We start from the raw sequence: 22,939 nt of genomic DNA on the forward strand, positions 1-22,939 counted from the left end.
CGGTGGGCATGTGTTACCTTTCCACGTCAGTTTTAATCTAGCGGCGTACTACAGTACATGATATATAAGGCATGAAGATGTTATGGTTACAGATCAGCTAAATTATCTATAGTAAAGGATCCTACAAATTAATGTAAGATACAGTCACAGAAAATAATTATATTCATAAGTGCGTCTGAGTCAGTGACAACCCTACAACAGATGTATCCATCGGATCGCCATCAACGATGGTGATACATGGCTGTGTACATAATGTATATACAACTCGTCTAAACATCAACCCAACAATGTTAGATCTGTAAAATTGCTTTCGCAAATGTTTGGTTCTTCCCTCGCCGGGATTCGAACCCATGCTACTGTGATATCGTGACACCAAATCGCCTGCACTGCAGCCGTCCCGCTAGACCACACGACCACCTGGGCTCTCAAAAAAAAGAGATTTCGGTGGGCATGTGTTACCTTTCCACGTCAGTTTTAATCTAGCGGCGTACTACAGTACATGATATATAAGGCATGAAGATGTTATGGTTACAGATCAGCTAAATTATCTATAGTAAAGGATCCTACAAATTCATGTAAGATACAGTCACAGAAAATAATTATATTCATAAGTACGTCTGAGTCAGTGACAACCCTACAACAGATGTATCCATCGGATCGCCATCAATGATGGTGATACATGGCTGTGTACATAATGTATATACAACTCGTCTAAACATCAACCCAACAATGTTAGATCTTTAAATTTGCTTTCGCAAATTTTTGGTTCTTCCCTCGCCGGGATTCGAACCCATGCTACTGTGATATCGTGACACCAAATCGCCTGCACTGCAGCCGTCCCGCTAGACCACACGACCACCTGGGCTCTCAAAAAAAGAGATTTCGGTGGGCATGTGTTACCTTTCCACGTCAGTTTTTAATCTAGCGGCGTACTACAGTACATGATATTTAAGGCATGAAAATGTTATGGTTACAGATCAGCTAAATTATCTATAGTAAAGGATCCTACAAATTAATGTAAGATACAGTCACAGAAAATAATTATATTCATAAGTACGTCTGAGTCAGTGACAACCCTACAACAGATGTATCCATCGGATCGCCATCAACGATGGTGATACATGGCTGTGTACATAATGTATATACAACTCGTCTAAACATCAACCCAACAATGTTAGATCTGTAAGAAAGCAAATTTTTGGTTCTTCCCTCGCCGGGATTCGAACCTATGCTACTGTGATATCGTGACACCAAATCGCCTGCACTGCAGCCGTCCCGCTAGACCACACGACCACCTGGGCTCTCAAAAAAAAGAGATTTCGGTGGGCATGTGTTACCTTTCCAGGTCAGTTTTAATCTAGCGGCGTACTACAGTACATGATATATAAGGCATGACGATGTTATGGTAACAGATCAGCTAAATTATCTATAGTAAAGGATCCTACAAATTAATGTAAGATACAGTCACAGAAAATAATTATATTCATAAGTACGTGGCCACCGAAAGCTTTACATTTGTGAAGCCCAGGTGGTCGTGTGGTCTAGCGGGACGGCTGCAGTGCAGGCGATTTGGTGTCACGATATCACAGTAGCATGGGTTCGATTCCCGGCGAGGGAAGAACAAAAAATTTGAGAAAGAAGATTTACAGATCTAACATTGTTTGGTTGATGTTTAGACGAGTTGTATATACATTATGTACACAGCCATGTATCACCATCATTGATGGCGATCCGATGGATACATCTGTTGTAGAGTTGTCACTGACTCAGACGTACTTCTATATATATATATAATTATATATACAACTCGTCTAAACATCAACCCAACAATGTTAGATCTATAAATTTGCTTTCGCAAATTTTTGGTTCTTACCTCGCCGGGATTCGAACCCATGCTACTGTGATATCGTGACACCAAATCGCCTGCACTGCAGCCGTCTATATGTTATTCAGGTCTCAGACATTCCCGGTTCAGGGGATATAAGCCCTAAGCCGGGAATGTCACAGTATATACCCTGTCTGATACCTGAATTACACAAAATTTACCGATTTGTTTTCAGTGGAGTTATTAGTTGAACGTTTACAATGCAGCATCTTTATTCATTACATCTTTATTGTCTCCTAAATATTTTGATCTTGACAATTTTTTTTCGTTAAAAAAAAAGTTTCAATAAAGTTTTTAGATATCATATTTTGTGTTTGTATGTGTGTGGCTTCATAAAAAATGGAGATGTGGCATGATTGCCAATGAGACAACGGTCCACTAGAGACCAAAATGACACAAACATTAACAACTGTAGATCATTGTTTTTTACCAAATATATATTGAAAAACCCAACCTGATATATTCGGCATACGTGAAGGATTTTCTAATTTGCATGAACATAACTCTATTGTGTATGTTATAATTTGTAATAACACTTTTAACATCAAATCTACTTATTAAAAGTGTAAATTGCATGACTTTGTATTAAAAATGTATTATTGACTGAAGAACGTAAACGATTTCCCTCTGTGAGCTTCTGGCATTACTAAATAGTCTGTATAGCTTTTGACTACATTATATAGTAACCGGTGTTAAAGTGACGTTTTTGAAGTTCCAATTGGGGATAAAAACGTCGTATATACCCCCGCAGTCACCTGAATATATACAGACATCTCTGTATTGTTATTCAAACACAAACCTCGACACATTAGTAATCCGTAATATATATGTTAAGCTCAGATCGACGTCCGGCCTCTAATCGAGGGCTATTCCTCAAATCGACGTCCAAATCTGACGTCACATTCTCAAATCGACGTCCAATATTTTGATACTCTAATCGGACGAAATGTACTGCCAAAACGACGTCCGATTGATTGTAGTCGTCTTTAATCGATGTTCAATATCAATAAATGATACATTACTGGATTTAATATACATGTCTTGTAGGGTTCTTATAACAACTAAATTTTCAAGCATTTATACATTCTTTACATATACAGTTTTTCAATTAGAAAACATGGATATTAATGTTTATCTTGATAAAAAGTTTATCCAATCGATCCACATACTAGTGTGTTATTCCTATTCATAATAATAAATAACATGCATGTAAATGTATGGCAATTAGTAAGCAACCCAACGACAAAGAAAACCAAACGAAATCTAGGAGCTTTATTCAGTCTGCAACAATATAAAGGCCGTATGGTTTATAATTGCTCACATCCATTTTATTTGAACTCTGGTGTAAAGTTGTTTCTCTAAAATTTAAAAATTGATATCACAGCATGTATACATACTTAGTCTTGTATGCAATAATTTTATAATAAAAAAAAAAATACACATTTCTCTTTAAATATATTTTATTTGTCTCACATAATATGCTTAAAGGTTTAAATGTTTCAGCTGCTCTCGCTTCACTTCAGTTTTGTATTCTGTGTCAAAAACGGACGTTGATAAGAGAAGCTCAAAATCGGACGTCGATTAGATAGGCATAAAATTGGCCGTCGATTTGGATTGTTATTTTATTGTGACATCACATTTGGACGTCGATTTGAGGAACGGACGTCGATTAGAGATTGGACGTCGATCTGAGTCTTACATATATATATCCAAATATATGACAAGTCTCAAATGGTACACCACCACCAAAAACTAAATAATAAAATGAAGAAAAGTTAAATATTTCGAATAACAGATATCCTTCATTAGTATGGTTATGGTGTAAAAATGAATCTTTTCAGATTATTAAACTATAACAATCTTGAAATTTACGGGTAAAGCAGTTAAACACGAAAACATCATTGAGACATTTGTACAATGCTTTTTATTTGGTAAACATGACGTAGATATTGAGTCTAAAAGATATGCTTTATTTTTAATAGTAATGTGCGATATTAACTGGTACAGTACTAAAGTTTAAAAATGACGACAGTTACGATGATACAACAAAAAATGCATGGGAATAAATTCTCAAGCTAAGCTTGAAATATATATCCAATTTGGCAACGGTAGAGTAATTATTTCAGAGACTGTGTATTTTAACATCATATATACATACCAGTTTGGGAACGATTAGAATAAGATAATAGAAAATTTTGACTAAGGTTTGATAATTGAAAGTGACTGCATACTTGTACATCCATACCAAATAAATAGAACCATAACCATAACCTCATATATAGTGTACACACATATACAGGAGTGGCAAGTAAATGTTTGATAATTAAGTAAGTGTTGGCACGTCAGACATCGTCTGTTACCACATGACTTGCACCATCCTGCAGTTGAACAGCTTTTCTTAAAGGAAATGTCAGCTCTCACTCACATGTTCAACTACGCATCCTCTGTCATCATAACTTTACCGTTGTAAAATTTGAAATATTGTACCAGCTTTGATTTGTCTGTTCTGTTCATTGGGAATGTATTTTCTCTCAGTCGCTGTTGTGACATCTTTCGTCACCTTATGTTATCCTGGTACCTTTTATAACTTTTTAAACCACTTGGTCGATGCCACTGCTGGTGAACGTTCCGTCCCCGAGTGTATCACCGGCCTAGTAGTCAGCACTTCTGTGTTGACATGAATATCATTTATATGGTCCTTTTTATAGATTTCCTGTTTGAAACTTTGAATTTTTCGAAAAACTAAGATTTGTTTTATCCCAGGAATAGATTACCTTAGCCGTATTTGGCACAAAATTTTGGAATTTTGGGTTCTCAATAATTTGCAACGTTGTACTTGTTTGGCTTGATAACTTTTTGATCTGAGCGTGACTGATGAAACACGCGTTTGGCGTATTAAATTATAATCCTGGTACTTTTGATAACTTTTTATAAATTTTGGAATTGTTCATATCGCAAATTACCATGTTTATTTGAAGAACATATTATATGCAGTTTGTAAGTAGCCATACAACATACTTCTTTTTTGAAATTATAGAATTGTACAAGCGCTTCTGTGTTTAGTTTAAATTATTTTTATTGTATGCGTTTCAAGATTGTTACATGTAAAGCAGAATATATTGACACGATTCATATTCAACATAGCATACTGATTGCAGATATCTGCTATTCGAAATATTTTAGATATTTATATTTAATGTTCTCTTTTTAAAGTATTGGTAGCGTCGTAACACAATACATGATATATGAGGCTTGAATTATCTAATGCATTGTAGAGGATTTTACACATTGACATAGGATTTAGTCATAGAGATAATTAGCATGTGTTCAAATCCCAGCCAGAGAAGAAATAGAAATGCTTGTAAAAATTAACAGATTTAGAATAGTTGAGCTGTTATTTAGACGAATTATTTGTACACAATATCATTCAAACTTTGTAGCGCCATCACTGATAGTCCGATGATGTAATCTGTTGTGGAGTTGTCACTGGTTCAGACGTACTTGTGATATTATTTCTATGACTGCACCGTACATTATTTTATAAAATCCTCTGCTAAAGACAATTGAGCTGATCTGTAAAAAAGTCCATCTTCCTGACATATATATTATGTATTGTGTTATGATGTCAAATTGAAAGACGGGGAAAGGTAACACCCGACCAATGACAGCTTTATTGCTGTAGACAAAAGGTGGTCGAGTGGTATAGCGCGTCGTGTACAGTGCAATGCGATTTGGTGCCATAATATTTCAGTAGCATGTGTTCGAATCCAATACTGCGAAGAATAAAATATTGCTATGGGAAATTGACGGTAGGTAGGTAACGTCATGATCTCATTGAAATGTTCTCATTTTATGAAATAAATATGGACTGTGACATTACACAGGCAGTAAAGATAAATAATTTATTTCAAAATTCAAATCAAGATTGACTGAACAGTATATACTTTCTATTGTGTGATCATGACATTCCGTACTTGTACATATATACTAAGTCTTAAACGATTTAACTCCCTTTATATACTCAACGACAACTATGAAGTTACATACCTAACGTACATAGTTACTTTAATCATGTTTAGGTTCACTTGAAGATTGTTAAAAGTCCATCAGCTACTTTTCAAAAGCGCTCTAGTTAAGGAATTTGTGTTACACCCCAGGGTATCGCGATTTTTTGGAATAGAATTCACCTACATCATCTTATTGATAACTCGAAGGTGTTATACTAAAACAAAGGTGTTCAAAAGAGCTTTAAAAGTCCCTGTTCATGGTCCCCTCGTTTAGAAATCACTGCTAAGTAATTTTTAATTTGAAAGTTTTAATATAAAGCGACTAAAAAAATTTATAAGTATAGAAATAAACAACCAAAACAAATATAAAACTATCATATTTAATGTAACACTTAAAGATTTTTCCTTTAAAAAAAAAATATTTACCGTACAAGCAATCCGAGTTTTTGGGTAAAAATTAAGGCATATTTTCTCTTTTCATAAAGCAACTCGTAACTCTATTGTCCGTATTTGTGAATTAAACTTTACAATTGATCAGTATACAATGTTCAAACTTTTTGCAGTATTTATATATCGTCTAAAATATTAATTATTCAATAAAAGATATGTACGTGCAAATACTCGTGATATTCCGGCAAGCATCACAAAACCATTTTCGATTCACACAACAATATATGCATACCCAAGTGCACGCATAAGCGCTTAAATCTTACCAATTTACAAATGAAAACAAATATTTAATTGTCGATTGAATTTGTTTTTGTGAGACGAATTATTTTATAATGTAATTGTGTAACAAAATATTTATGAAAAATAAAAAAAATAAAGGTTACATTTTTGCGTTCTGAAATGGGTGCTCTCTAGCGAACTCAATAAAGGTGTGCTTGTTTAAATTCTATGTTTAAGCTATGTGGTGATTGGTTTAAGATTGTCAAATCATTAAATCGACACAAATCGGTTTGATCGAAGGTGAAATAGTTAGACACTGCAAAGCTGAACAAATCCATTTAAACATCTGAGCAGTTGTCTGGCTTGTCCTCTGGTACTGTTGCCTCTTCGGAATGAATTTGCGACTTTCTACTCGCGTATGAAAAGGGTGGGAAGTTGGCATCAGAAAATTTCATTACTAGGTGGCTTGTTCCAAAGTCAACCGATATCTTCAAACCATTCATTGCTTACATTTTCAACAAAGGAAATAAAAGGTAATCATTTATTGGCTGATAAGAACAACAAAAAAATGAAAGCAGATTGAAAGCTTTTTGGTGGCCTTCTTGTCATAGCACAGGCAAGACAGTTGGATATTCGGGAGGTACTCCAGTTTTAATTAGTACCTCTTCCATGGCATCTTGCTTGCCAACGTTGACGGTCAAGCCATTGCTGAGGAAAGAATGTGGATATTTGCTGACATTGCAGTTGTTAAATCCATTACTAGGATACCAAGTCTTTTTCTGATTTGACAATTGTTGTTTTTAAAACCATCCTTTTAATTTCAAAAACAGCTTCATGCAATTATTTTGTCACCGATCAGTATTCCACACTATCCATATATAATTAAAACGGAATCGCTGGTACTTGTGAGGGCAAATCATTACGATTATTTATAGACCATCACAGTCGGTAGAAACAAAGTTGCTCTTCTTGAATTCCATGTATCAGAATGGAGATCATATTCCTATAAATTTACACTTGAGGGTATGAATGTATTTGTATCACATGGAAGTATGTGCCACGAAATGTATGTTGAAAATGAAATAGCGACAAGTGTAGAATGCACTAAGCCTCTAAGCAAATAGGAAGAAGCCGACACAATTATGTGTCTTCATACAAAATGGCAGCTGACAAGGCTACGATGCCATTGTTATAAAATCTCTTTACACTGATGTGGAAGTATGTGCCTGCACTTATTAAATGTGTAATCAATGTTTGCACAATTTTTTGATTTGATCAATTTAATAAGAAAAAAATATTACCGAATACTTGGTAATTTTTTCATATTTCTGTATATATGTGTAAAACAAATGTCTTGATATACTCTTAAATAAGTCCTCTTTTAACCCTTTTTGACACTTTTTCAAAAGTATAACACCTCTAAAAATATTTTTCAGACATTACTCTTTACATTGATACAAAAAAAATGCGGTACCCTAGGGTGTAACACAGAACTGAAATGTTACCCTACCAGCTGATGGACTTTATGTAAAAACATGAAAGTACTTGTGAATTAAAACTAATCATTCCGGAAATGTTTAATTTATTAATAATCTATATATATATTTGTTCATACACATGAATATTTATTATAGTGATCTTGATATCTATATAAAAAATGTGAGAAAAGAAACGTTACATGTTTGTAAGATCATTTATATTTTTTCTATTGTTTTGTTTTTTAATTTGTAAGTTTAATAGAACATGTAGAAAGAAGATTTTTTTTTTACAGATCTTTAAGTCCATTTGCGATTGTTATAAATGCAATGAAACCTGTTGTTAGAAGCATATGTAAGTACAATGCTATAATATAGTATAATAACTTCTAACATAGTAAATGAGTGAATAATAAGAAAGATATCTTCCTTGTATATTAAAAATTTCAAACAGTCTGCCTTCAATATAAGCTGGAATCAACAATTCATGCATATTACTGTGGACCAGTAGATAATTCTAAGATTATATGTTTTTGAAATGTGTTTGTTACGAATTTGTAGAATTTTTTTTTTAGTATCACTACATATTGATATTATTCTTTTGTTTCTTTTTTTTCTGATTAATTTCTTTTTATTATAAAATAGTATGAACAATTGCAATATTAAGAAAGAAACTTTGAAACTCATAAACTAGTCTACACCTCAAGAAAAGATATGAGCTTACAGATGTGCATTTGAATTTATTATTTAACCCGGGTTTTATCAACTGCATTTTATCAATTTTATAATGTTTTCTTTTGTTTTAAATGAACCAATGTCACAACAGCCAGATTGTTCATCGCACGTGCACCTTGATATCGACAATATTCCTGAACAATGCTATAAACTAACACAAATGAGGAAATTACATTGCCTCCCAGAAAGACAGCTTATTTTCGCTATCCTTTCGTATGATATAACCAATGCAACTGAAAGCGTTATATATATTGCTTCATAACATATATTGACATTTTGTTTGGTTTATTTTGTTGCATCTTCTGACATCAGACTCGGACTTCTTCTGAAATGAATTTTAATGTGCGTATTTTTATGCGTTTACTTTTATACATTGGCTAGATGTATAGGAGGAGGGTTGAGATATCATAAACATGTTCAACTCCGCCGCATTTTTGCGCATGTTCCTAATCGGGAGCCTTTAACCTTTCTTAGTCTTGCATTATTTTTAACTTTAGTTTTTTTGTGTAATTTTTTTTTTTAATTTGGAGTTTAAAATGGCGTTCATTATCACTGAACTAGTATATATATATCTATTAAGGGGCGAGCTAAAGGACGTCTACGGAGAAATTTTGTTGCATTATTGACCTATTGGTGTCCTTCTGCTGTTGTCTGTTATATGATCGGGTTGTTGTCTCTATAACACGTTCCCCTTTTCCATTCTCAATTTATTAGGTTCATAACATTAATAGAAAACGTGACGAGAATGTTTTTTTTAAAAGCGAAAACATGGTTTCTGCTTTTGATTTTGCCATTTGCATGATTCGATAAAGGACTGTCTGATTCTAATTTTCCTTAGACATTTTTACTATTTAACTTTTTACACTTACACTTCTACAAAACGTCCATCAATTTAAAACGTCTAACACTAACCATAACCCAAACTAATAATAATGTTGGTCGACTTCATGCCAACTAGGCAACACTTACCAAGTGATGAGCAGTTAAAAGGCTTGCAAAAATAAGGCCATTAGTTTTCTCGTTTGAATTGTTTTACATTATCATTTCGGGGCCTTTTATATCTGACTCTGCGCTATGATCATGGTAAATTAGTGAAGGCCGTACGGACCTATAGTTGTTAATGTTTGTGTCAGTATGGTCTCTTGTTAAGAGTTGTCTCATTGGCACTCATACCACATCTTCTTTTTTATATTTGCATAACATATAATCTATAAAAAAAAAATTGTATTCTGTTAAATTGTTTTCCATTTAAAAAAAAGACTCTTTTAAGATGCTATAATCAATTGAAACGTTATGGCTTTCCCACTTCCACACATAACATGCCATCGACAAGATTTGCAAAAAATGCTCCTCAACGTCTCTGAACATTTACTTTTCTAAATACTGTAGAAGAAAATGTTAATCTTTATTTTTGCGATAATTAAAAAATCCTCTTTTATTCATTTAAAAAATTCAAAATTTGAGTTCAAGTTATTGCGATCGTAACCATATTCGCATTTGTTTCTGAATTTATTAAATAACAATAACAAATCTGATACTAACATGGATAATGTCCATTCATCCAAGTATATCATGGATGTGCAGGATGAAGGTTATTCTTAGAATATGAACCTGAGGCTCGAAAGTAATGAATTAGCTTAACTTCTCTATGAGGGATGAAGCTTACATGTAATATTTCTGTTTAAAGAAACAAACAATAACCACCAGACCATAGATAGCCAATGATCTTGACCCTAGTATATAAGGACCTGTTTCATTATAACTTGTCATAATTTAAAGCAAGTTTGTGTCGACCATAAAACCTATTGGAAAAGGGTGGGTCTGACTAATAATCCCTAGGGTTGGAAATTATTTCTTTCGAGCCTCAGGCTCATATTCTTAGAATAACATTCATCCTGCACATCCAAGATATGCTTGGATGAAGGAACATTCTTATTTACATTACGCCTTCGGTCTCAAGAAATAAATTAGCTTGTTAAAAGTGTAGACACAAACTAATTTTTTTTTACACAAATGCCACATTTAATAAAGCATAAAAAGATCATCCAGTAATTACATCTGAAGAAAAGTGTTTTAGTACTGATAATATTTACTTCCCTGTTATAGAACTTATAAAAGTTTTCGCACATGTCCAGAATGAGCTGTTGTCATAATGTCTTTTTGGAACATCCTGAAGCGAAAGGCAATAAGCCCCACTAAATGAGAGAGCCTTGAAATGTCTGTTAACATAGAATCTCTCTAACTATCTAGTTAAGTAAAAGTTGAAATTTTAAAAAATAAACAGACTTAGATGAATACCTCACATCTTTAGTACACAAAAAGTCATTGTCTTAGCAAAACCAAGTTTTGGTTTATCAAAACCCTAGACCACCCTATTAGGTAGACTAACACCATATCTAAAATTAAATTGAGAATGGAAATGGGGAATGTGTCAAAGGGACAACAATCTGACCAAAAAAATAACAACAGCAGCAGGTCACCAACAGGTCTAGTATTTTTCAAAAGCTCATGTATATGAAGATAAAGTGCATTGTCTCTGAATGAAAGACATAGAATGTAAATCTAGAGCTGATAATGAGTGTATTTTGGCAGCTGTAGTCAAGGCAAAAAAAGACACACGTATAAAAGACAGTCTTCAATGTTAAATCCTCATGAATATGAAGAACTTCAAAAAGTGAGCACTAAATTCATCTCCCAAGTAAAAGAGTATCTAACTCTTCAATTGCAGATTCAGGTTTAAGCAACCTTTCACATATGGCACACAAACGAATTCAGTAACATCTACTTCTTAAGAATCAAGTCGGTCTCAACATACACCAAGTAAAATTTAACCCTGAATATGCTGAATGTGAAAAGTTTCTGTTTTACAAAAAAATCAATAATCAATAACATCCTATTCAGATGGTGATAAGAAATTGGTTCTCCATTAAATACACCAAATAATGAAATTTCTCAAGAACATTGATGATATTGCTTGATTGTAAATGCATGGTTTCCAAGATGAAGTGATAGCATATTTTGCCAAGGATTTTGAAATCTTCTACTAATAAGTGATTTATGAATACAATACACACGTGTTTAACCCTACCGCACAATCACCACTTCAGGTGTTGGTTCACTTTTATTTTAACAATACACACATTTAAATTTAGTCTCTACCTGAGGGGATGGAATTCGTCAGTATGCAACATGGTTACAAGTTTTCATACTTTGTAGTTTAACTGGCAAATAAATTAAAAAGAAATAATCAAAATAGCCTACTGAACTTTATCACTAATAATTTTCTTTATAATCATCCCCAACAATGAAAAATATTGGAAAATATAAGGTCTTAATTTTTATCATGAAATTCCAAAATCATGAAATATCTGTAGTTAGTTGTTAAGTGACACAGAGGTTATACCTCCAATTGAATCATAAAAAGCTACTGAAATTGTATTGTTTAAATGTAAAACAATATGTCAAGACTCTTTGTGACTTACAATTTCTCTCTAAAAGAAAAATATAGCCAACAACTCGAAGTCCTAGTAATCTATAAGCAATGAGCGTACGTTCCAAGAAGCTCCATCTTAAAACAGAAAATTGCAATGCCTTTTATGATCTTTTATAAAACCACTAGGTTTTATAACTGTTTAAGAAGAGAATTTATGCTAATATTTTTCCTATTAGATTTATCATCTTTAATTTCTAAAACAACCCAGATGTGATGAAAATCATAGCCATCAACCTCATTAAAGTCATTTTAAATGTCTTGCAAAATCAATACATCTGCATTATCAAATTCAGCCATTGTAATAAAATAATATGTACCTGTACAGGTAAAACACATGAAATTTCTGAAGAGTACTCGCGATCTTGAGGGGAAAAGATATACTTTTAAAAATATATCTGTTAAAAAAACAGGAGTTAAAGAATTTAATAACAACTGTGCCGTACAGCGTAGGCAAAAACTAAATGAATTAATAAAATTGCCAAACATCGTAGACAATAATTTTTTTAATGCATTTCTATGTACACCTGTCATACATCGTAGACAAGAAATGTTGAACACATTGCCATCAACACTTGTCATACATCGTAGACAATTGAGAAATTAGTATGTCTTATTAGCATAAGAACTTGTCGTACATTGAGGACAATATAATGTAATTTAAGTAGCTTTCCAACTTCCTGAATCTTACATAAAAATACCAAAAAAACCTTAAAAGAATACAATAAAAGTGTTGTGTTCTCTCCTCACCCTCTAGAAAAATAATGACAAGTAATTATGGAACAGGTACTTATATACTAGGGCCAAGGTCACGGGCTATCTATGGTCTAGTGGTTATAGTTTGTTTTTTTAAACAGAGATACAGTGGACCTCATTAAATCGGTCAGGAAAACTGTTCTAGAACAGTACGTAGAACTGTCAGCCTGACACCTTTTAGTTAGTTCTAGGTTAGAACTGTTCTAGCTAGAACTGCATTTAAGTATTTTTCTCTCTATTTTTGTACATAAATTAGGCCGTTAGTATTAGGGGGGGGGGGGGCATTATTATTAAAATTGTTTTACATTTGTTATTCCTGGAGTCAGGATGGCTCGTTATCACATAACAAAATTATCGGAACTCAATAACAAATATTATATATGTTTACAAGTAGTTTTCATACCTCGGACGACCTGTTTAACAAAAATCTTTTGACCGTATCAATCTAAACTGCCATTATTTGCTTTTTCTTTCTGCAAATCTATATAGCTGCACAGTACTTCAGTTTTAATTTTAGGTCTAGAGGGACTGAATATACAAGTAACAGCAATTTTGGAGAAAAAAATTTGTTCACATGTACATCAATTTATAGTGCCAGCAGGGAAGATCCAGGCTGGGGTCCATCTATATGCTCTCATTCAAATGCATTGATGTAAAAAAAATGTTGAGTTCCAACCCCTGGACCCCCTCCCCTTGATCTTCCACTGAGCATGTCCTCGTTTTATTCAAAATATTGAATCATAAATAAATATCAGTAGTTTTTATACTTCAGACTGAGTCGTATATTTAAATCTTTGGCTGCATCAAACAAAACTTACCATTTTTGCTTTTTATTATGTTAATCTATATAGCTGCACAGCTATTCACTTATCATTTTAGTTCGAGAGGGATTGTAGTATATAAATAACTGCAATTTTGGAAATCAATGACTACAATTTTTTTTTCGCATTAATTGAGGATGCCAGCATCTATCTTTATTCAAAATATCGCATCAGAAACAAATATCAGTAGTTTTTATACCTCAGACTGACTCATGTAACATTTGTCAGCATCAATCAAAACTGACCATATTTAACAACATCAAACAAAACTGACCATATTTGACCACATCAACCAAAACTAACCAAGTTATGCTCGCATCAGTTTATAGTGCCAGCATGTCCTCATTTTAATCAAAATTTTGAATCGTAAACTAGTTTCAGTAGTTTTGATATCTCAGACTGACTCATGAATATAACAAAATTATGTGTCCGCATCAACCAAAACCATGAAAACTGACCATATTTGACAGCATCAACCAAAACTGACCATATATGACAGCATCAACCAAAACTGACCATATTTACACTTTATAATGTAAATCTTAATATATATATAGCCGCATAGTAAATCACTTATACATGTAGTAACATATCACGATGGATTGTATAATTCAAATGACACCCATCATGGCACTATTGTTACACATTGGCTAAAAACAATTTCACATCAATTTAGAGTACCAGCAATTTTTTTATTCAAAATACTGAATTGTAAACAAATTTCAGTAGTTTCGATATACATGTATCAGACTGAGTCGTTTTAACAAAATCATTTGACCACATCAACCAAAATTTAACTTATTTACACTTATCATGTACATGTAAATGTATATGGCCTCATTGTAAACCATAATATTTCTATGTCAGGACAGATCGTATGACAAAAATGACACCAACTTTGGAACACAATACACCTATATTGCTAATCCTGGCTGACCCGGCCTCTTGAACTTTTGAAGCATACCACATGTACAACAATCACTTTTCCATCGTGGCGTCAGATAATTTGTTTTATGACGTTAAATTTTTACGAACACCTGTGTGATATCCAGTAATGGCAGACAAATAGCGATAAGGTGTATTTATACCATATCTTAAAATTTAACTCGCCGTTATTTCCTCTGAATCCATAATAATGAAGCGTCACTAACGTGACATTTTAAGTCAGTTAGTTTGTGATTTTTTTTTAAACAAAACTATTTTACGGCATCATCCAACACTCACATGACTGATTCAAATACTTTATTTTAAAATAAAAAGTACATGTATAGGAAGTTCTCTTCTTGGAATAGTATACTGTTAATACAATTTGAAGAAGGCAGGAAAAATGCATGATTTTGTTTGTAGCTGAACGTCCAGTGGCAAATGCTTCCTTCATGTTCAGATGAGTATATTTTTCTGAGTTCCAGACTCCAAAATATCATTTATAATCGTAAGGGATAAGTCTGACTAAATTGACGAGATTGTGCAAATGTATAGTTTTTTTTACGTTATAATACAACACTTTTTTCGTTAATATCCCATAATTCAGCCACTGTCCAATTTTTGTTTGAACATTTGTCAAAACCGAATCTTAAATGAATGTAAATCCAAGGCAAACAAAGTAAATAACGATTAAAATTCCATGAATTAAATGCAGAGTTATATTTATGAAAAGACTGTTGAAAACGGGGAACGAAGAAGCGTAAACAATGATGTTTCCAATGCAATCTTATATAAATATTTCTACGATGAGTTGGATAATCTCTTATTCACTTCGATATTTGTACATGTAACGTTTGACCAGTAAAAAATATAGAAAATCTGCTATTATATAGCAAAGTTAATGGAAGTGATTTATTTCCTCTTTATTCTAAAGTGCCCTTACTACAGAGGTTGGAAGTGATCTTCAATGTATTACATGTTAGCTTCACCCCTCATAGAGAAGTTAACATATTTCATTACTTGAGACCGAAGGCGAAATATGAATAAGAATGTATGATTATACGCAAGTGGCTTTTACTGAAATATTGTTTGCATTTATTTTTCATGTATCTTTAATTTTAGTCGATCTAGTAGACGTAAATGCAGGAACGATGCTGATAGTGGATGCCGGTTATGCATTTAATTCACCATATCCATCAATACTTCGTCCATCCAGGAAAATTGATTTGATTCTTTCATTTGACTTTTCCGAACGTGATGGCGATAAGAAAGATCCATTTACGGTAAATATCATGCACATATAAAACAGAATATAAGAAGATTTGTCAGATTTTTCGCATCAATATATATGGATAAGAAAATTAAAAACTTTGGCATCACATGTGAAAAATGAAAGGATTTAGATCGAATTCGCTTAGTGCTTTCCAATTGGGTTATTATATTACTTATTAGAGCTTTCTTACAAATTGACGAAAGGTACGAACGAACGTAAAGGGAGCACGTATTGCATTTCCACAATAACAGTTTAAAGAGTATTTTTTTTATCCAGTAAAACAGCATTTTTTCTAAACCAAGTTTATTTTTCAAAAATAATATTAATATCGCAAATAATACACGATTTTAATATAATCAAACAGAGAAAAGTAGTGTCAAATACACTCACGTCTAATAATTTACTTACGTAAACCACGAGTACATACATTTTCGTGGGAATTTTTTAAGCACGAGTTTCACGATTAACATTTCAATGGCATTATTGAAATATGTTATTTTATCACGAATCACGTACGAATCATGAACGTATCACCTAATTTGCCGAATGACACGAAGCGGGATCATTAATTTCGAGTTAGGATGTCTCATGCATGTGTTCATAAATATCTCTGCATTTTTATTGATTGATACGCGTACTGTCTGTTTCATTCTTTTATTATGTCGTCGTCAGTCACGCAGCATTTTCTGACGGGTTTTGAAAGGGGGCTTAAATCTTCAGAAGAAAACATATTTTGATTTTGATTTTGGTAAAATGATAATTCGGGCCAGCACCTATAGAGTAGGGGGCAGCCTAATGCGTGTAGCAGTGGATTTTGTTTTCTAAATTAAATAATCTGAATGACCAAATCTGCCAGGCAGAATAAAATGTTTGCCTCCTTATACCCTTCTCAAAGATAGATGATCGATACCTGCTATAACTGCGATATCAAAATAATATTAAGGAAAAGGTCGTGGAAAATGGGAAAGGGGGGTCAAGTGATTTTTTGACAGTCCCGTGCAAGAAATTTGCAACACATAATAAATAAAAATCATTTGTCCCGGACCTACCATTTAACATGAAGAGCGGCCACATTTCTTTCTTATTGAAGTTTTAAACTTTCTACTTGATACCATTTATGTACGTTTCGGCGATAAAGTGTATCGTCAGGTAGTAGGTATTTCTACGGGCACCAACTGTGCCCCTTTAATAGCAGATTTATTTCTATATCGCTATGAATCTCAGTTTATGACCAAACTCAGTAAAGACCCATCATTGTTACATTTGGTTGATACATTCAAGAATACCTACCGTTATCTGGATGATATTTTTTCGTTGAATAATCCAGAGTTCTCTAAATATACTTCAGAAATTTACCCAGACGAACTTACTTTAACTAAATCTAACATAAACAGCAGCAGTTGTCCTTTTCGAGATTTAGACATTTCAATTTCAAACGGGAAACTTCAAACTAAAATTTACGACAAAAGAGACGATTTTTCATTTTTGGACGGCGATGTGCCTTTGGCTCCATCATACGGTGTTTATATATCGCAACTCGTTCGGTTTGCCCGTGTGTGTTCTGATGTCATAGATTTTAACGAACGTAATCAATGCATCACTGGTAAATTGTTGTGTCAGGGATTTCGATACCATAAATTACTTAAAACTTTTACTAAATTCTTTCATATATACAAAGATTTGATTAGTAAATTTGGCTATACCTGTAGAAAGCTTATTAAAAATGGTATTTCACATCCTAAATTTTATGGTAATATTGTACTTAAAGCGAGGAAATCACTATGTGATCCTTGTAAACTCACCGAACCTTAAAACAAACTTCTAAGTAAGGGTTATCGTACCAATATTGTAATTAGATCTCTGAATATAGTTCACATTGGCACTAATATTGATTTTGTCATTAGCAAATTAAAACATAACTAAATTTCATTATATTTTGAGGCGAGATGTATAGAGACACAGACACGTTAACTTTTATTTCTATCGAAGTCGCTCTTCACCATACTACTACCTGTCGATACATTTATTTTTGGCATTGCACAAGTCATGTCTTCGTTGACTATTAATGACGTTAAAATTCTAAATCCCTGTAATGTGTTTTAGTCGATTTTAGTCTCTGATGCATCATTTTTTATTATTAATTGGTTTTGGCTTTAAACTAGCTGTCAGTAACTGCGAGTACTCTCAAATCGTATTTTCTTGTCAATTTTACCTGTTGATACTGTTTATAATGCTTTTTTGCTATTTTTTATTTATATGGATTTTGTCTGTACATCAGCTTTGATTATTTGTAATATTTTCAATTTTTCACTTATTCTTACAACATTTGTATAAACTCCAAGAATATAAAAAACCGGTATTTTTCTAAAGTGAACATTGATTGGTAAAATATTTCTCAGTGATGTCCTGTGTTTGAATTTGTTTGTTAGCTTTTTGGTCATGAATGTTTGTCTTTAATATTTAATTAACTGTGCATTTGTATTAAGATATCGCAGATCAAATTTATTCGTTAATTGTGTAATCATACGTTTTTTGATTGAGTTAGGTCTGCCAATTGATATTTTATCGTATGTTTTTCTATGTTGTGATGTTATGCTATTGTTTCAGAAAAAGGGAGAAGGTTTGGATCCATTAAAACGTTTGATCCCGCTGCAAATGTTTGCACCTGTCCTAAGTCAGGAATCTGATGTACAGTAGTTGTCGTTTGTTTATGTAATATATACGTGTTTCTAGTTTCTCGTTTTGTTTATATAGATTAGACCGTTGGTTTTCCCGTTTGAATGGTTTTACACTAGTAATTTTGGGGCCCTTTATAGCTTGTTGTTCGGTGTGAGCCAAGGCTCCGTGTTGAAGGCCGTACTTTAACCTATAATGGTTTACTTTTTAAATTGTTATTTGGATGGAGAGTTGTCTCATTGGCACTCACACCACATCTTCCTATATCTATGTATTTTTAACAAATTAAAAAATTATCAATTCAAGATGGACGTCTATAAATATACTTGTATATGGGAAGTGACCACTCCTTGGGTGTATACATGCAAAGCTTAAGAAAGAATTGATTGATTTTTTTAATTTATCCGGATCATTGTTTAGAATGAGCTAAATAAAAACAACTAAAAGGAAGAGGAGAGATTCCTTATACTCTTTTGTAATTAAGGAAAAGAGAGAAAAAAACCAATACCGAATACTTTACAGAAAACGTCATATATACTATGTTTTCTATCGCAGAATAAACGATGACTAACCCAATAAGATATACTAATATAGTTTTATAATTCCAGCGTATTAAATTCCATGTTTTATACGGCGTACTTTTCTTTTTACCGCACCAAATATCTGAAATAAAAACAGCAATACCGCATACTACATGGGGGTAAGGAAACAAACCTTTGAATCTATGATCGGAGCTTGCAGATTTTAGAAATTACCAATGAATATGCTGGCCTTCTTCCAAAAAACATGGCCTTCAAATTCTATTATACAATAAAATAATACATGTGTAATAAATAATCTTGCTTATAGCAGTTGATTTTTTTTTGTAAAATAAATAATCTGACTGACCAAATCTGGAATGCCGTCGCCCTCAGAATAAAATAGTTGACTCTTTATACCCTGCTCAAATAGATGATCGAGACCTACTATATCTGCAATATAAAATAATATATAGGAAACAAACGGGGGGGGAGGCATGTCATATGATTTTTTTATATTTGTTGCAAATTTGTTGTTAGGGGCAGTGCCTTACAGTGCCTTGCAAGAAATGTGCAACAAATAATTTAAAAAAAATCATTTAACCTACCATTTAACACGAAGAAGGGGCGGGGGACATGTTTCTTTCAGAAATAATATAGTTGATTCTGAATTTAAAAAAAACCCAATTAATCTGGCCAGATAAGGAAGGAAAAAAATCTTATCTTGGATAATTACCACAAAAAACAATGTTAAATTTGAAAAAAAAATAACTTGTCGCGCAGCATAAAAAAAGTTGAACGGTCGGTCTCTACTAGTTTAAATGATTATTTTTGAATTAATGTATATTCAATATATTTGTTTTTTTTCTATCAAACACATGCACAGTGTTAATCAAAAGATTGTCCCCATGATTAAATCATGCTATCATTTCACGTGACTTTAAAACCACAGGTAGTCATTTATACGTACTGTTTCGCTATAATCCGTACAAACGTAAAGCACTTCCGGTATATAAGTTAAAAATACTTAGTTTTATATCCATCCTTATACTTGAAAGCTCGTATTTTATCATTGTTTTCTAATAAAAGAAACTTTGTGAGGTGTCAAGGGGTATTTAAGTCGATTATTCGAATATAATGAGCTTTACCCAATATGAAAATCGCTGCTCCCAATACGTTCGTTCGTCATTATTCGTCGGTTCTTGATCTCACCGGTTACCTCTATGACTTCACAGTCTATTTTTCCTAGTCTATACATTTGTTAATTCTAAATTTTCATAGTTTAAATCGCAGGGATAATTTAAATTGGAGGGATGAGCAAGTGAGCAGTCACATTGAATTATTTAACATTTGCCAACATTAGTTATTATTGTTTTAATCATTATCAAACTGCTATCTATTTTGGATTTTTAAAAACGCATACTATGTTGTAATTACTCTACTATTGTCTAATTTGATACACTATACCACCTTATATTGGTCAGTGCTGTTTATAAGAAATGTATTTTCGAGCTATTGTTGTTGTAAAATTTTAACTGTCGTATTCTGTGATATTTTAGAATTTTACTAATTCTGATTGCACATTACTATTCGTTAGTTTATCTTTGCAGTGTTTCTTGTAAAAAGCTATATACCAAGTCATGTTTGAAATTTTGTGTTCGGTTTTAATGGATTTATTTTGAAATTTTCAAGATCATTGTAGTTAATTCAGATTACATTGATATGAATCATTTTACATTATAATTATACTAATAAAGTATATCTGTAACTGTTATCCGACAAAATTATAAAAAAAAGAAGTCATATTTTACCAGAAGTTACGATGATCTGAATTGTAAATCGATAAATGTCGTCTACGGATTAGAGTGCAACCTTTGCGGCTTGGTATACGTCGGTGAAACCAAAGGAAGGCTAAATAAACGTATGTGCGGTCATAGATCAGACATTAACCTCAATGCTAACGACATTCTATACCAGCATTTCAATCAGCCCGATCATTCCATCGTTTCTATGACAGTTCGAATTACTGAAAAAATATACCATAGCTCGAACAATCCTAATCTTTCAACGACTCTCCGTAGACAAAAAGAAGACTACTGGATTAGACAACTGGGAACTGCAACACCGTATGGCTGCAATGACAAAATTGATGGTATATGTATTTTATCTAGTCCTTCGTGTAACTCGGTGAATGTGATGAATATTTTTAACTCGACTCCTCGACGTAGACGTAGTCATGGCCATCGTCATTATACATCACCCTCTCTGCATGATGTCTCTATTAATGACTTGCTGCCATGCATACAAAAACCGTTAGGTATTCATCACATTCGCACAAAACTTTATTCATTACCCCTTTCAAAACTTCATTCTCTGTTCAATTTATGTTTGGAATCCACTGTTACAAACCCTCATTCAAACCAATACAAACTACAAGCTATAATTTCGGATATTGCCAGTCACAGACTTTTCAAGCCAGTTCGCATTGGAAAAGATGAAAAAGAGAAAAGATCTTTTTTAAATCTTTCCTTTGCCAACAAAGGTCTCGATGGCGTCAACATAGGCAATATAATTCATCATAAATTAGTTCAATCGAAAATACCTCCTTATTTCAAAGACCAGTCTGTACCAATAATTTCTTATACCTATACCAAACCTATTGCAACTAAAATTTTCAATTTCAAACGCGTTTTGCATGATCTCGATATTGACGACTTCAAGTCTAATCCTCCTGATTGCACTTGTGCTAGTTCCCAATTCACATATAATCCTGATGGCCACGTTATTACCGGTGACCTTAACATTGTTAATAACACTTATCTACGAAACGTGTTATCGAAAGGTCCGAAACATCGTGAGCCTAAATCCATCAATTGGAAACACAACTTTAAAATTTTGATGGATTCAGTCGAGGATTATGCCAGGCAATGGGCTAAGCGCGAGAAGGAAGACGTAGACACTCTATCCGAATGGATTAAGGCAGTGAGGTCGTTAATACAAATCAGAATTAAGAAACTGAATGGGTCCATCAATGCCCATGCTACGTCAATCTTCAAAGATCCAAATGTTGCTAAACACCTATCTGACCTCCATGATGAATATGTTGTTGCCCCCCGCAGACAAAGCCCCAAATAACATCGTTTTTATCTGTAAAAGTCATTACATTAATTGCTTGATAAACGAATTAGGTATAGACAATTCACTTGGAAACCCAACATATACCCTCACGACACCAAAGAGGAAATCCTGGATAATCATAGCTCTGTTATTTGTTCCTTTGGTATTTCAACCAAAGATAAAGAACTGGATTTTCCATCACTGTATACCTAAACTACATAAGTGTCCTTACAAACAACGGTATATTGCTGGGTCTTCCAAGTGCTCCACGAAACCCCTTTCTAAATTATTAACATCCATTTTATCGGCAATCAAAGACGGGCTTCAAAGTTATTGTGAAACTGCCTATTCTAGAGGTGGCGTGAATCAGATGTGGATACTTAAAAATTCCAAAGATCTTTTAGAGTACATACAATCTAACTCTCTTTCATCTTGTAACAGTATTAAAACATTTGACTTTTCTACTCTTTACACAAGTATTCCACATTCCAAACTAAAAGACAAATTAAAAGAGTTGGTATTACTTTGCTTCATAAAAAAGAATGGCCAACGTAGATACAAGTATCTTGTCTTAGGGAGGGATAAATCATACT

At 33.1% G+C, this 22,939-nt stretch overlaps 1 protein-coding gene across 1 annotated transcript in view; it reads left to right on the top strand.

The window, feature by feature from the left end:
- Nucleotides 1-15,887: 15,887 nt before the first annotated feature.
- Nucleotides 15,888-22,939, top strand: part of LOC134706197 (cytosolic phospholipase A2-like) — a 111,722-nt gene continuing 104,670 nt past the window's right edge. The window contains exon 1 of the mRNA XM_063564919.1: nucleotides 15,888-16,045. Within this exon, the coding sequence (XP_063420989.1) occupies nucleotides 15,914-16,045 (132 nt within the window). The 5' untranslated portion in view covers nucleotides 15,888-15,913. The remainder of the gene's footprint in view (nucleotides 16,046-22,939) is intronic.

This window comes from Mytilus trossulus, chromosome 1 (genome assembly GCF_036588685.1).
Source record: "Mytilus trossulus isolate FHL-02 chromosome 1, PNRI_Mtr1.1.1.hap1, whole genome shotgun sequence".
In the NCBI taxonomy this organism is placed as follows: Eukaryota; Metazoa; Mollusca; class Bivalvia; order Mytilida; family Mytilidae; genus Mytilus; species Mytilus trossulus.